The sequence below is a fragment of the Drosophila albomicans genome, chromosome X, assembly GCF_009650485.2.
Source record: "Drosophila albomicans strain 15112-1751.03 chromosome X, ASM965048v2, whole genome shotgun sequence".
NCBI classification, from domain to species: domain Eukaryota; kingdom Metazoa; phylum Arthropoda; class Insecta; order Diptera; family Drosophilidae; genus Drosophila; species Drosophila albomicans.
The window spans coordinates 12133222-12143910 of record NC_047627.2 but is presented as its reverse complement, the minus strand read 5'-3'; the positions used below and the strand labels follow the sequence as shown (position 1 = coordinate 12143910).

The 10689-nt window shown below is 43.0% G+C and overlaps 3 protein-coding genes across 3 annotated transcripts; 2 read left to right on the top strand and 1 right to left on the bottom strand.

The window, feature by feature from the left end:
* Window positions 1-496: 496 nt before the first annotated feature.
* Window positions 497-2826, top strand: LOC117564528 (zinc metalloproteinase nas-7). The gene is made up of 4 exons (XM_034243352.2): window positions 497-1050; window positions 1106-1279; window positions 1347-1783; window positions 2589-2826. The coding sequence occupies exons 1-4, from the start codon at window positions 825-827 to the stop codon at window positions 2766-2768; spliced, it is 1017 nt and encodes a 338-aa protein (XP_034099243.2). The 5' UTR covers window positions 497-824; the 3' UTR covers window positions 2769-2826.
* Window positions 2242-5658, bottom strand: LOC117564517 (serine/threonine-protein kinase fused). The gene is made up of 5 exons (XM_034243340.2): window positions 5458-5658; window positions 4651-5396; window positions 3894-4586; window positions 3256-3827; window positions 2242-3195 (listed from the first exon to the last, which is right to left on the bottom strand). The coding sequence occupies exons 1-5, from the start codon at window positions 5566-5568 to the stop codon at window positions 2834-2836; spliced, it is 2484 nt and encodes an 827-aa protein (XP_034099231.1). The 5' UTR covers window positions 5569-5658; the 3' UTR covers window positions 2242-2833.
* A 262-nt stretch (window positions 5659-5920) lies between these two features.
* On the top strand, window positions 5921-9901 carry LOC117564508 (C-mannosyltransferase dpy-19 homolog). Its single transcript, XM_034243329.2, has 7 exons — window positions 5921-6105; window positions 6168-6429; window positions 6545-6866; window positions 6927-8288; window positions 8952-9145; window positions 9220-9345; window positions 9410-9901. Exons 1-7 carry the CDS (start codon window positions 6060-6062, stop codon window positions 9612-9614), a joined length of 2517 nt encoding a protein of 838 aa, XP_034099220.1. The 5' UTR covers window positions 5921-6059; the 3' UTR covers window positions 9615-9901.
* Window positions 9902-10689: the final 788 nt, after the last annotated feature.

Sequence of the window (10689 nt, the reverse complement as noted above, 5' to 3'; positions counted from 1 at the left end):
GACTGTGCTATTTTCATATGCGTGCACTGTTGCCGCTGATAACCCAATATCCCAGTTAAATATGAAATCAAAAGCCGTAAAAGACAAGGGAATTTAAATACGCAACGAGCGCTGAAAGAGAGAGCACAAAGCCAATTACTACAACAAATACGAGTAATAGCATAAAACATTCACACTGCAGCTGCGATACACTATGCAACAAAAATAGAAGTTGAAAATATAAGTCAAAAATGTTTCTTAGCCTTAGTAATTAGTTGTTATTATTATTAGCCAAAAATAAAAAATAAAAAAAAAGGTTAAATTATTAAAATAATTCAAGTGGAAATAGGAATATAGGAAATTTTTGGTAGTTATCAAAATCAAAGTAAAAGTTATCAAATCAAATCGCATAATGACTTAATTTAAATATGAAAAAATCTATTTAAATGAAAAATAAAAATCTATTTTAATCGAATGAAAATATTTGTCGGATAAGCTCTCAATATAGCCGATATACCCAAATGACGCGAGAGCAGCATTAATCCGTTATGCATAAATCCAGCAACGTGGGCGATTGTCGGATTGTCGAATTGTCGTCGTCGTCGTCGTCGTCGTCGTCGTAGGCACGGCCAATTGCGAGTGCTCAAATACTTTCAATTGTCGCTTTGTCGCCACCTAAAGCATGCGTCTCCAACTCCAACTGCCTTGCTTCCCCTTCGCCCACTCTTCCCCCATTCCCTCCCTCATGACACATACGAGTACATAGCTGGAAGCAGCTGCAGAGGCCGTGGCCAAATATAAAAGCAACAAGACGCTCGGCCCGGCGTTTCTTTTGCCAAGAGACAATGCCGAGAAGCGTGCTTAACATTCAACACTGGCCAACAGCACGGCTGAGCAGCACACTCACCCTGCTGTCGCTGTTGCTTCTGCTGCTGCTCATGAACATGGACACGAAACTGACGACGGCGGCAACGGCGACGGCGACAGCGACAGCCAAGAGACGCTTTCAACCGGCAGTTCCGCCCGCGCCTCGCTGGGGAGCCAACATGCAAATGCTGCGACGTCACAACAGTGCGTACTAAAAAATGACGTTCATTGAGTGTGATTCATTCATATCTGTGTTTAGGCGCCGCCTTTGACTACTGGACGGAGGACAGCGACAGCAACATTTGGGAGCACTGCGGCCTCTTCGAAGGTGACATTATGCTGCACCGTGAATTCTTGCGCAACGGGCTGCTCAACGAACGGCAGACGTGGCCCGATGCTGCCGTGCCGTTCTACATTGATCCTCAGGATTTCAGTGAGTAGGCAAACATATTTTGATTTCGATTTTCGTACGATTGTGTAAGCAAAACATGGCCAAACAGCGACCAACCAGACAATGGTCATTCTCAAGGGACTGAAGGAGTACCACGAACGCACCTGCATCCGTTTTCGACCCTACGAGCATGGCGACAAGCATTGGCTACTGATCAAGGGCAACTACTCCGGCTGCTGGTCGAGCGTCGGTCGGCGTCAAGGCGGACAGATACTCAATCTCAATACGCCCAAATGTGTGACGCATGGCGTTGTCGTCCATGAGCTGTTGCACGCTTTGGGCTTCTATCATCAGCAGAGCGCCACGGAGCGCGACGAGTACGTGAAGATCAACTGGGAGAACATCTTGGATGGCCATGCGCACAACTTTAACAAATACGCGCGCACACACATCACCAACTTTGGCGTGGAGTACGACTATCAGAGCGTCATGCACTACAGCTCGCGGGCATTCAGCAAGAATGGCAATCCCACCATCGAGCCACTGGTAAGCCCACAAGCGAATCTCTCGAGTCAACTAGAGTTGCTTAAATAAGCCGCTCTTGAGGCACTCATCATATAATTTGTATTATCTAAACCACGAAAGGATTTTTAATTGCATTACATTTGTCAGTTGCCCATAAACACATGATATTTGGTAGTTGATTTTTGCCAACTGACAAATATAATTTAAAAGACCTGAAAACCTCTAGTTTTTTACATAATACAAATTCTATGAGTGCCACAAGTCGCTCTTGGGTATTAGAGGGATAACCTTAGAAGTTACAGCTTTAACAATTTAGTAGCAATACTTTTAAATGGATAAAAAAAAAAATGAAAAGTTAAAAAAAAAAACAAATTTTTAAAAGGGAAATTATTTTAGGTTTTATGCGTTTAAATTTTATATAGACAACAGTATTCAAACATCGTAAGCACTATAAGTTGTTAGAGGGAATAACTTTGGAACAAAGTTGCATCTAAATCTTATTTGCATAATTTCGCGGAATTGAGTTACATATAAAATAACTTAGATGTATTCTTTTGCATAACAAATTAGTGTTCTTTAAGAGTTTATATTTTATTTCGATTATAGTACAATGCGATTGCATCTCTGAGGATATTTACGCTTATCACTACAAAAAAAAAACAAGAGAATTTTATAAACACAGCAAATAATATCATATAGAATATGTCTTGAGGGAATTTATTCCTCTTGATTAGAGTATATATCAGTTTTCAGTATAGTAGTCGTAGTATATATATATGAGTATAATAATAATGCTTAATATATTAATATCTTATTTGGAAACAAGGATCCGTACGCATCGTTGGGCCAGCGACGTGGCCTCTCCGACAAAGACGTCTCCAAGTTGAACGAGATGTATGAGCAGGACTGCAACGGAAGTTACCTCTTGGGTTTCGACACCTTTGGCAACTACCTGAACGACCTGATCGATTACTTTCAAGGCAATCTACAGGATCTGTTCGGCTAGACAACGATTATACTAATGTTTTATACGTGGAGTACACTTAATAAACAAAACAACACAAAACACACTTAAGCTATTGCCTGGACATTAAAGAAGCTGAACTGACTGAGCTCATCCAAAGTCTGGGCAGCCTCGAGACGCGTCACTTGACACGCATGCTGATCGGCCAATGCTTGAAGAGCGCTCTTTAGCTCCTCGTTCCAAATGCACTGCACTCCACGCAGACTGAAGCGCGCCAATAGCAAGAGCATTTGGCAAGCTCGTTGGCGCAACAACTGATGGCGACTCTGCAGCAGAATTCCCAAACGCAGGCGCGGATTAAACACGATCTTCTCGACGAGCTCGCCATTTTCGGGCAGCTCGCGCAAGACGCAGTTGAACAATGCCAACATGCAGCTAGCCAGACGCACGGCATTGTTGTCTTTAAAATCTGCAGAGTGAATACATTATTACAGTCTCTTACAGCATGTTGTTCTGTCTAATAACTTACCGTGTGTTAGGAAATTGATAAACATATCGTTGACGGCGAGTATGGCAACAGCATCGCAGAATTGATTGAGAAACTGCTGCTGATGATGCACCAAATGGCAAACAAGCTCATACAAACTGCATGCGGTGCTCATCTCCTCGGCACTCAAGTCGGAAACGCTCCGCAGCGTGCGACTCAATGAAACGCCCGTTGCTCCAGGCAGCGATGCCGCAGAATCTGTGAGTTGACGCTGCGACAACAAGAGTTTGCAGGCATACATAAGATTGGGCACCAGCTTGACATCGATGTAAACGCTTTTGATCGCATCCAAAGCCAAGTGCTGTTCATCCAGCACGAAGGGCAGCGACAGTAGCTGAGCAACGGTCTTCAGCACCTTGGGTATGGCCTTTGAGTTGCGCAACGGTGCCACAATAATACTGACTAAATTGTGCTGTTTGAGTGAATCAAATTCACCATCGAGCAATTCCTGTGTGGATCGATGTAAGAACGCCAGCCACTCATCGTTCTCGATGGGTGGACTCTGTGATTCATCACAACTATCCCAGCCAGGCAGCAAACATGGCGGGGAATTTCTGCAGAAAGTGTTTTTTACATTAAAACAAAACTGTTTGTCACCAACTTTGAATTGTATAACTTACTCGCTGCTGAGTTTCTCCTCGTTGTTGGAATGTTGCGATTGCTTGAGCTGCTGCGAACGCTTCTCTTGTAGCTGCTGCTGTAACTGCGATTGCTGTGTCAGCATTTCGGTTGTGCGACGCTGTGCCTCAAGATCGATGCTCTGACCGAGTCGCAACGAAAAGTTGTCCAAATTTTGGCTGAGTTTACGTTTCTCCAGATCCTTGCTACGCGACTGTTTAATGTTGGGTGCCAGTTTCATCTTTGAATTCATGCTCGTGGCAGAATTTGCGATTGGCGCTTCGATTGGAAAATTGTCGTTCATGTGATTAAGTATCATGTTTGAGTTGCCGCTGACAAAGCAGGTCTGTGAATTGATTACCGGCACGTAGCCACCACCGCATCCGCCAGCAGCGGCAGCAACAACCGCTGCCGCTGGATTCATATTGTGCATATTGGGAATATTGGGAATGTTGGGCATGTTGTGTAAATTGGGCATGCTGGGCATGTTGCACATGCTGGGCATTTGTCTGTAGGAAACATTGGCGAATGGCACCACCACGCGATGCACATTGTCCTCCATATCCGTCTCCAGTTGCTCCACATCACTTGGCGCAATCGCATTGATGCTGTCTCGAGATGATGTTAGATTTTCATTGGCCGCATCGCTCAAATGTAGCGAAGCCAACACATTGCCCAGGTCAGCGCCTCTTCGACTGAAATGAAATGTAGAAATTAACAATAACAATATGTTAATCAATTGATTGCTGCAGCACACACCTCGATTGCGATCTCTTAGTGTCCTTGGCCAGCTGGGGATTGATGAAGGGTGAATATTGTGCTGCCTGCACTTCGGGTATGTAAAGTTTACCCTCCACAAAGGGATGACACAGCAGCTGCGTCCACGAGGTGCGCATGGTGGGATCCTTTTCGAGCAGACCCTGCAAAAACGACTGGCAATCGCTGCTCAGATGGCTGGGATACTTAACCTCCTCATGCTTGATTAGCTTCACCAAATGCAGTATGGAAGTCGCTGAAAACGGTGGCTGCGATGCCATGCTCTCGTATGCAATGCATCCCAAGGACCACAAGTCCGCCTGATGATCGTACGGCTGCTCGGCCAGCAGCTCCGGTGCCATGTAGAGTGGTGTGCCTTTAATGGAGGTCAACACATGGGTGCCCATGGTCATATTGCGGGCCAATCCAAAGTCACAGAGCTTGGCGTGCATATTCTTATCAAGCAGCACATTCTGGGGCTTCAGATCGCGATGGAGTATGCGATTGGAGTGCAGATAGTACAGCGCCGACACTAAGTGACAGACAACACGTCGAGCATGCTCCTCGGGCATAGCGCCGTTATAGGATAGATATCGATGCAGATCCATCACAGCGAACTCGGTGACCACAAATAGATCGGATCGGGACTCGAAGGATTCGACCATTTCGATAACATGTGGATGCTTGAGACGGGCCTGAATATCACATTCTCTGCGCAGATTCTTAAGTTCACGATTGGAACGCCCGCGCTGCATATAAATTAATTCATTAATATATACACCGTTTTTTCTTCTTTTTTTTGCAACTTACCTTCGATATGACTTTGATAGCCACCACTTTGTCGTCGCAACGCCGCTGCGCTTTATATACACAGCCAAATGAGCCTTGGCCCACCAAGGAACTCACCGCGTATCGGTCCATTGTAAATAAACAAATAAACAAACGAAATCGTAAACTAAACAAACTGCGACTTGGAGTGCATCCAAAATCAGCAGTGTGCCTAAAATTTGGGACTAAAAAATACCAAACAATTGATAACTTGGTGATGTAGATAAAACATATGAGGGTAACAAGCAAACAATTTGCACACGTAAATTAAGTTAGTTTTTTTATAATTTCAATACAATATTTAACTGCTCTTTAATAAATAAATGCATTTGATACTTACGTACCAGCGACGCGCGCTATCGATAAATTTGCCAATCGATATGCAATCACCTGTCCATAAATAACCTCACAGCTGTTTCCTCTAGATGGCAACGAATGAAACAGCTGTTTCAAGTACATTGTTTACGACTAGGAAAAAAGCTGCATCAACATCAAGGGAGGCTTCGCTAATTAAATCAACCAGTAGTCAATTGAAATAATGATTAAAGTAAGCAACTAAATAGAGTAACGCAAAACGCACAAATATGCGAGAGCCCAATTTATACGTCATCTTATCGCACGCGCTAATTGGTAAGCAGCTTAATTAGAATTGTCGCCGGCCGCTTCCCCAACAACTCAATTTCGAATTCCAGGCTCGGGTTTCTTTTTTCTGTACATGCACCATGTGCGCGTCATCTTTGAGACACGCACCAATATGCGGCATCTCAGTCAGTTGGAGCGCGAGTCAATGCTGCGCCGCGAAGATGCCCTCTATTACACATTCTACAAAAAGCTAGCCGATGGTCCCGACTTTTGGCATGGCTATGAGCAATTAAAAAATGTCACCGATATAGAATACCCGCACAGTGTCAACGTGCTGCAGCGCTTTAATGTGCTGCCCGAGATCGTAACGGCGTAAGTACATAACACAAATTCAAGGTTGCCGGTAAAAGTGATAAAAAAAAAAACAACAATATCTAAGGGTGCATGACTAATAGGTTTAATTAATTGCACTTACTGCCCTTTGCAGCTATTTCTTTCATGTGGTGCGAGCTGGCTTCAATCCAGGCGTGCAGCCCATGCAATTCTACTTTGAGTTTGTCTGGCTAATGGGCGGCATCACGTTGCTGGTGCTTTATCTCTATGGCACGCTGCTGAGCGAGAACGTCTTTGGCGGCATTTACGGTGTGCTTTCCTATTTGATGTTCCACAGCTTTGCGGCGAAGATCTATGAACGGCCGCTGGCACGGGAGAACTTTGCGTTCCCCTTCATATTCCTACAAATGTTCTATCTTTGCATTTGCATAGGTCGTGTGCTGCATCGACAGAAGCACAGCTCACGCATTGTCATGGTGAGTTTATTTATTTATTCACAAGCATTCCAATTCAATCCTACATTGGCAAATAATTAGGTGCTGGTGATGTCCTTGTTCACGGCCTGTGCCCTCGTCTCATGGCAATTCTCCAGCTTCATCTTTGCCACACAAATCCTCATTGTGATGACTACATGGAACTTTAGCTCAATGCCCTCGAGTCAGGCGAATGCATTCGCTTTGGACTATTCGCTGTCGCATTTGTTGGGCAATTGCCTCGCCTTTATCGTCTCGCGTGGCAACAGCCAGCTGCTCTTCACCTGGCAAATGAGCGGATCCCTGGGTCTGTTTCTCATCACAGTTGTGCGGAAGGTGCGCAAGCAGCGTGCTGCCAACGATCATCAGCAACAGCAGAGCGATTACCTTTCACTGAAGATCATATTGTTGGCCTTGCTATTTGCCTGCAGCATGCAGGCTAAACTGATGTATCTGCTGAACAAATCGGGTATACTCGATTGGCCGGACAACTTGGAGATGCACTACAGCGATCTGTGGGCCCATTGGATGCTCCAGGCCAAGGTGAATTTTGTCACCAATCTGTCGGCCTGCAATCCGCTTTATGCCCGCATCGCTTGGTCGGAGCTGTGGCAGCTGGTGAAGACGCTGATTGTGAAGCCATATTGCATGTACGGTGTCGTCATGTTGGCCATGTTCTTTCGCAAGTGGCGTAAAAGCAATGTGCCCACATCGGCCAGCCAGGAGCAACGTGAACGTGCCCGCAACTATGTGCTGGAGGATTTCCTTGAAGAGCATCATGTGTCCATGAGCGATATGTCGAACAAACAAACCGAACAACAGCTGCAGAAGTGCTTTGCCATGCTCGAGAGCTGTGATCACGACTATGAGCGCTACAAGCGTGAGAAATCCCAGATGCAAGAGGAACAGCAGCCGGAGCGTGATGATTTCATACAGGACATCAAACGCTTGAAGGCGCAGATACATCGCAACTTTGACAAGCAGCGCAAGGAGCGCGAACAAGCGAGTGAGCTCAATCAAAAAGACACGCTTGAAACGGAGCAGAAGAGCGCAGATGATGATGCAGCGACAACAACAAAAGCTGAGCAAGCAAGTGAAGCTGAACCAGAACCGGAAACAATGCCTTCCAAAGCAACGAGCAAAGATACCAGCAATGGCAAACGTCGTCCAGCAAGACGCGATTCCTATGTGCCCACAGCGAATGCTCAAATACTCAATTTTCACTATTTGTACAGCTTCATACAGATGATTGTGTTTACCCTGATTGGCCTCACGGTCCGCAAATTGTTCTTCCTTAGCTTTACGCAAGGATGCGTAATAGCCCCGACGATATGCTCGAAGGTGTGGTACCATCGTCAGCGCAATATCTTTTGGTCCGTCTCTCTGGCCGTCATTCTGCTCAGCATGTTTGATCCTGGCATGATGGTAAGCTGTTGTTGTAACACCTAAATAAGCCTTTCTTTCTACTTTTGAGTTGTCTAGATCATTTTCTTTAGGGAAGAAGTGAAAAAGGGTTTATTAAGTTTGTCGAAATGCATGTAGTAGCAGAAATTGAAAGGTCTCGCTCTCTCCTTAATGTCCGTCCATTTGTATGAACTCAGATCTCAGAAATTATAGAAGATATACACCGATATAGATAGGATGCGACCTTGTTTATAAGTTCGTCGCTTAACAGGCTGCTCCTATGCAACATTTTATATTTATACTCATAATTTCTTATTTACCTTGGGTCTCCTTGGAGCTTAGTGATTAATAATATCTTCAGCTTTTTTAGTTTGTAAAGTATTTCATTATTATTCCCGTCACTTTGTGCTTGCCAGAAATATGCGTAACGTAGAACCAACCCCACAAAGTATGTATATATATTCTTGATCAGTGTCAACAAACGATACGTTATAGCCATTTCCGTCTGACCACAGTTGCTTGAGAAAAGCATTTGAGTAGACCGAATAATTGTGAAATAGTCAATTATTTAAACTAGTTTGTAGCTTCTTAAGTTGTTTAAATTTATCAAATGTGTTCCATTAAAGTAATGGATTTGTTAAGCTAAAGCAAGTTTATTAATTATTTTTTAATATCTCCCAATAGAATATACGTGAAGAGTACTTTCCCACACGATATACGAGTTCCTCAGATGATCTAGAGGGCATGCTTGAGTGGATCAAATTGAACACGGAACGCGATGCTGTATTTGCCGGTCCAGTTGAGATTATCGGCACCGTGCACCTGACCACCAAGCGACCCATTGTTAACCACGCTCATCTCGAGATGCGTCAAATGGCGTAAGTCATGCTGTTATCACTTTTAATCACTTTCATTTATATTTAAACTGTTCTCATTGCTCTCCTTATCTCAGTGAGCGCACAGAGCACGTGTATTCGGTGTACAGTCGACAGCAGTCGTCGGATATTTATAATCAGTGTGCGCAATTGAAAATCCAATACTTGATCATATCGCTAGATGAGTGCACCAATGAAGTGCGGTAAGATTTGACACAATCAAAGGCACGAAACATTGTATTTCAACTAATTTATACTCATTTTCAGAGACGACTGTGACATCTTATCGATGTGGGATGATAAACAGCCGGCGTTTCGCAAGTATCCGCAATTCTGTCACGAACTATTGAATAAGAATGTGCCAAGCTTTTTGAAGGTCTACTCAAATGAGAACTATGGCATTATCAAGATGTTCTCTCAAAGTGTGCAGATCAATTTGAAGCACAACAAAATGCCCGAAATGTCCATGTGAGACAGACAATATGCCCAACTGTACGATTCCGCTGTGTGTTGTACTTGATGGTAACTAAGGGCAAAGTTAAAAACAACAGAAAAAAACAAAAAACACAATGTGACTAGAATATTTTAAAAGTATAATTCAATTGTATTAGTGTTTAGTAGTGAAGACACAAAAGAAACGCCCCACAAACAAAACAAAACAAAAGAAAACAAACAAACACACGCAACACATCCCTGGCGAAACCAAAAACCAAACAACCAACTGAAAGCTGAAATACAATTCCTATATTACCAATCCAAGTATACATATTTGCCTGTGCAGAAGATGTATACATGAATATGTATACTCGCATTTCTCATTTGCATTATTTACTATATACATATATATGTATACATATGTATTGCATTTAAGGTCACGTTTGTTTCTGATTTCTGATTTTGGAATGCATTCCTTCGTTTCTTTCCCATCCCCAGATTATAATTGTTTATATATCTAGATATGTGTACTATATGTATATGATTCGTGTGTTAGCAGCGCATCAGGCTAAGTTTTAGCTATGTATTCGATTAAATAATTTTGCGAGTGTTCGAAAGAGCGAGCGAGTTGTGAGCGAGCTTCTTCTTCACTTACTATCTTACGCATTAAGTTTAAGCTAAGCTTTTTACATACATACATATATATATAATATTATATATTTACAACTAAGAAGCCAATACAGACAGACAGAGAGACACAGGAAACACACCCGATATCGATATTGACATGGACATCCAAGCGCGATGTCACTATTATTGAATGTATCTATTGTATGTTTGTATTTGGGTCATGGATAAATTGCATGTTGACTTCCTGCCCCAAGGATAATAGATTATTTAAAAGCTATTGCAATAAAGTTACAAATTCAAACAGCGAAACTTGCAGTTTTATTCTTCATCGTCAATTCAATGAAATACTCTCTGTTTCTTTTTGCATTATGTAAACTTTGTTTTATTTCAAATTGTATGTGTGTTTGTGTGTGTGTGTGTGTGAAGTGTTATTACTTTATTGTAGTATAACCAATTTTTTATCATTTTCCACAGTTTTAGTT

Coding starts and splice junctions, on each gene's coding strand:
- LOC117564528 (XM_034243352.2), top strand. CDS start 825: ATGCCGAGAAGCGTGCTTAACATTCAACACTGGCCAACAGCACGGCTG. Junction 1,280..1,346: donor CATTGATCCTCAGGATTTCA/GTGAGTAGGCAA, acceptor ATGGCCAAACAG/CGACCAACCAGACAATGGTC. Junction 1,784..2,588: donor ATCCCACCATCGAGCCACTG/GTAAGCCCACAA, acceptor TTTGGAAACAAG/GATCCGTACGCATCGTTGGG.
- LOC117564517 (XM_034243340.2), bottom strand. CDS start 5,568: ATGGACCGATACGCGGTGAGTTCCTTGGTGGGCCAAGGCTCATTTGGC. Junction 5,397..5,457: donor CTATCAAAGTCATATCGAAG/GTAAGTTGCAAA, acceptor ATTTATATGCAG/CGCGGGCGTTCCAATCGTGA. Junction 3,828..3,893: donor GAGGAGAAACTCAGCAGCGA/GTAAGTTATACA, acceptor CACTTTCTGCAG/AAATTCCCCGCCATGTTTGC.
- LOC117564508 (XM_034243329.2), top strand. CDS start 6,060: ATGCGAGAGCCCAATTTATACGTCATCTTATCGCACGCGCTAATTG. Junction 9,146..9,219: donor CTCGAGATGCGTCAAATGGC/GTAAGTCATGCT, acceptor TCCTTATCTCAG/TGAGCGCACAGAGCACGTGT. Junction 9,346..9,409: donor GAGTGCACCAATGAAGTGCG/GTAAGATTTGAC, acceptor ACTCATTTTCAG/AGACGACTGTGACATCTTAT.